General features: G+C 33.1%; 1 protein-coding gene across 1 annotated transcript in view; it reads left to right on the forward strand.

The window, feature by feature from the left end:
• The window catches only part of LOC106473859 (fibulin-1-like), a gene marked incomplete at its 3' end in the record, with an annotated part of 48,430 nt that overhangs the window by 24,974 nt on the left and 20,358 nt on the right, over window positions 1-3,098 (forward strand). The window contains exon 3 of the mRNA XM_022402255.1: window positions 1,968-2,106. Coding sequence (XP_022257963.1) covers window positions 1,968-2,106 — 139 coding nt within the window. The remainder of the gene's footprint in view (window positions 1-1,967; window positions 2,107-3,098) is intronic.

Consider the following 3,098-nt stretch of genomic DNA (forward strand, 5'->3'; position numbering starts at 1 on the left):
AAATTATGAACATTGCCCAACATCATGAAAATTAAACCTTATTTTCAATAAGCAATCCTGAAAAATATTTGGGGGTGCTTAACTTTTTTCCAGGTGTATATATATATAGTTCTCTTTAGTACTTGTTTATTTCCCTACTCCTACAGTTGAGCTCAGGAGACTTCATCTGTCTTTTAATGCCAGTTGCAGGATGTGTGATACACTGTTTCTATGGTTGAACAGATGTCCCACATTCTACTCATAATACAAGATGCATATGGTTTCTTCCTTGCTCTTACAGTTGAGTGGTTCTTGTTCTTTTCCTACTCATAATACCAGCTATAAAATGAATCCCTGTTCTTATGGTTGAGTTGAGATTCACACATGCCCCATAATTGCAGTTTCAGTTTAATGTACTTCCTAACTCGTATGGTTGTTGTGGAAATTTGTCTGACAATTGTCATTTGCTTATTTCCTCATTGTAATTCCGGTTGCTTGCAGTATAGCACTCAATTTACTTGCGGTTGTGGTTTGTGTAAATATATTGTTCATGGTCTGCTTGCCCTGGCCATGTTACATTGTATATAATCTATTTGTGTCTTCAACACTATCTTCCACCTCATAATACCAAGGATGGGACATGGAACCTTGTTTGTCCGGTTGGGGTTTGAGAGAGTCCTGCTCCAATGTTTTCCAAGGCCTTTCATTAGTGGTTTGGTCCTCGATGTCGCCATTTCACGACACTTCACTTCTTCAAGGGTGAAAGGCATACCTGTTCCAGATATGGTGGTCTTCCTTACATATGCTTTTGTTCAATTACTGAGCACACCTATTCGATTCCCTGTGGATGCTTTCCATAGGGGGTCTCTTGCTTCTATGCTACTCCGGTCCCTCCACCTACTCAGTGTGGGATTCTAGTTTTTGTGTGAACGGAGGTATGTATCACATCGGAAGTTATCATTTTCCTACATAAAAGATGGATATTTACCTGTTCTCACACACTTCCCACCCTTCCTCCCCACTTTCGGTGTTTTCCTATTTTTTGGTGTGCCTAATCTCAAAAGTAAGGTAACAAAATGTAATACAGAGGGATCCAGCTGCTCTGGGAGTGTGTGTGTCATGCTCCTATTGGTGGATGGTCATCTTATGCACTATGCATGCTAAATGAGCAGTTTGAATTGTGAGAAAAATTTCTTTTCAGTGCATTAGAGGGCAAAAAAAAAAACAAGAAAAGTTTTTGTGTGAGAGAGGTATCTATTTTCAGTATATGAAAATGATAACTTCCAAGGAATTGGTGAATAATAGTTTTCATTTATCATATTTTGTTGTGTATATTACCAAGAAAGTAAAGCAAATAATTGGTATTTCCTTATTTATCTGTTTTGGCTAAATAGGCCAAGAAAATATCTCTTTGCTCCAAGATGTCTTATAGTATATTGTGTTACTATGTTAGTTAATCACAGACCCTTAATATTTGGTTTAAAGACTAGATTACTTATATATAAGGACAATTTCAGTTGTCTTCATCTATCTCATGTACAGCCCCATTCTTTATTTCATCAAGGTAATTTGACTACATAATTCATAGCGGATAAGTAAGAAAGTATTTAAATAGTACAGTTTCTGTACTTTAAACAGTAGTTCACCTACCTTCCTTATAATTCCCATCACAACTAGTTTCACAGATTGAATTAACTGTAGTAACTTCTTCTAATGCTAAATTATTCTCAAGCTTTCTAGTTGTGGTGGTTCTGTAACTTTCCACACATTTTAGATTGGATATTATGAAAATCGAGAAGTATCATAAAGTTCAATAGTGAGCAAATGGAGGGAGAGAAGAGTTCTGAATATAATCAGTAATTAAGGAATTGTGATGCAAGAGTAAGTTTTTTTTAATTGTATTTTATTCAAAACGACATTAGTTGTACATTTCTTTGTTAATCTAAAAAATAATTTAGTCACCTAAATGTGTATATTTGATTTTCTAGGACTGCTGTGATGGCTGTAAAATAGGACTTATTGTGGCTGGTATGAATATGCCATGTCTTCTCAGCAATTTTCCTTTTCAATCTCCTTGGCATGAAGCTTACATTGACTGTTGCAGTTTGAATTATAACTCACAAGGAGGTATTCTATTTTATTTCAGTTTTTATCTCATTTTGTGATTGTAATTTTGTTATTTATATTGACTATCTGTTTTTTTTTGTTTTTTTAATGAATTATTTTTTAAATGAGGTTCTCTTTGGAACAAAAATCCTTGAAGGTTATTAAAAATGACAAATTTGACCACAAATTATTCATGCATAAGCTGTTACGTTTTAGAAATTAAGGTAAGCATTATAACTGTCAAATTATTATCATATTCATTACAAATAAGGTACCTTTTTTTTATATTGTTAAGTAATGCTTTTATTTTAATTGACTTATGTCTCCATATCCATGATAGTTTGTGGAATTAATGAGAAAATTGTAAGTTGAGTATTTAATGCTAATAATTTAAGCAATAAATAAAATCACAACAGTATTTAAGACCACTCAGAGTAGCAACTTGTAATAATTTCATTTTAATATTTGCTTACACACCCAGTGAATGTTCTATCAACTAAGCTAAAGGGTCAATCTTCTAGCATTTGCTAGAAAGACACTTTTTTTAACAACTCAAGCTGCTACAAACTAAGCTTTTGAATTAACTAATTTGTTTGCTCTCTTCATTTAAATGAACTTAATTAGGACATCCAGTCCATCAAAAAAAAAAAAGATGTGGTGTGTAAGTGCATTAATCTAGACAACACAGTGGTAACTGCTGTCATCCATTTTGAAGAGATTTTACAACATAACGATGCACTTAATACATCAGCAGGGTACAAGACAAGTGTCCTCATCATAGGAAAAAAACAAGAAACTTATATGAGGTTTTTATACTGATTAAATATTTTTGGTAAAATCATAAAGTTATAGACAGTTTTCCAAACTTTGACACATATTGCCTGTATGGTATTGTTATGTATCTGCTCGTTTGTTAATTTCCTATAGAAATTCTTTCTGAGAAACTTCAGCGATACTAGTTCTTTCTTAATTAAAACTAGTTTATTCTTTCTTGTTACAAACTTTGTAATACA

The sequence above is a fragment of the Limulus polyphemus genome, unplaced genomic scaffold (genome assembly GCF_000517525.1).
Source record: "Limulus polyphemus unplaced genomic scaffold, Limulus_polyphemus-2.1.2 Scaffold6566, whole genome shotgun sequence".
NCBI lineage: Eukaryota > Metazoa > Arthropoda > Merostomata > Xiphosura > Limulidae > Limulus > Limulus polyphemus.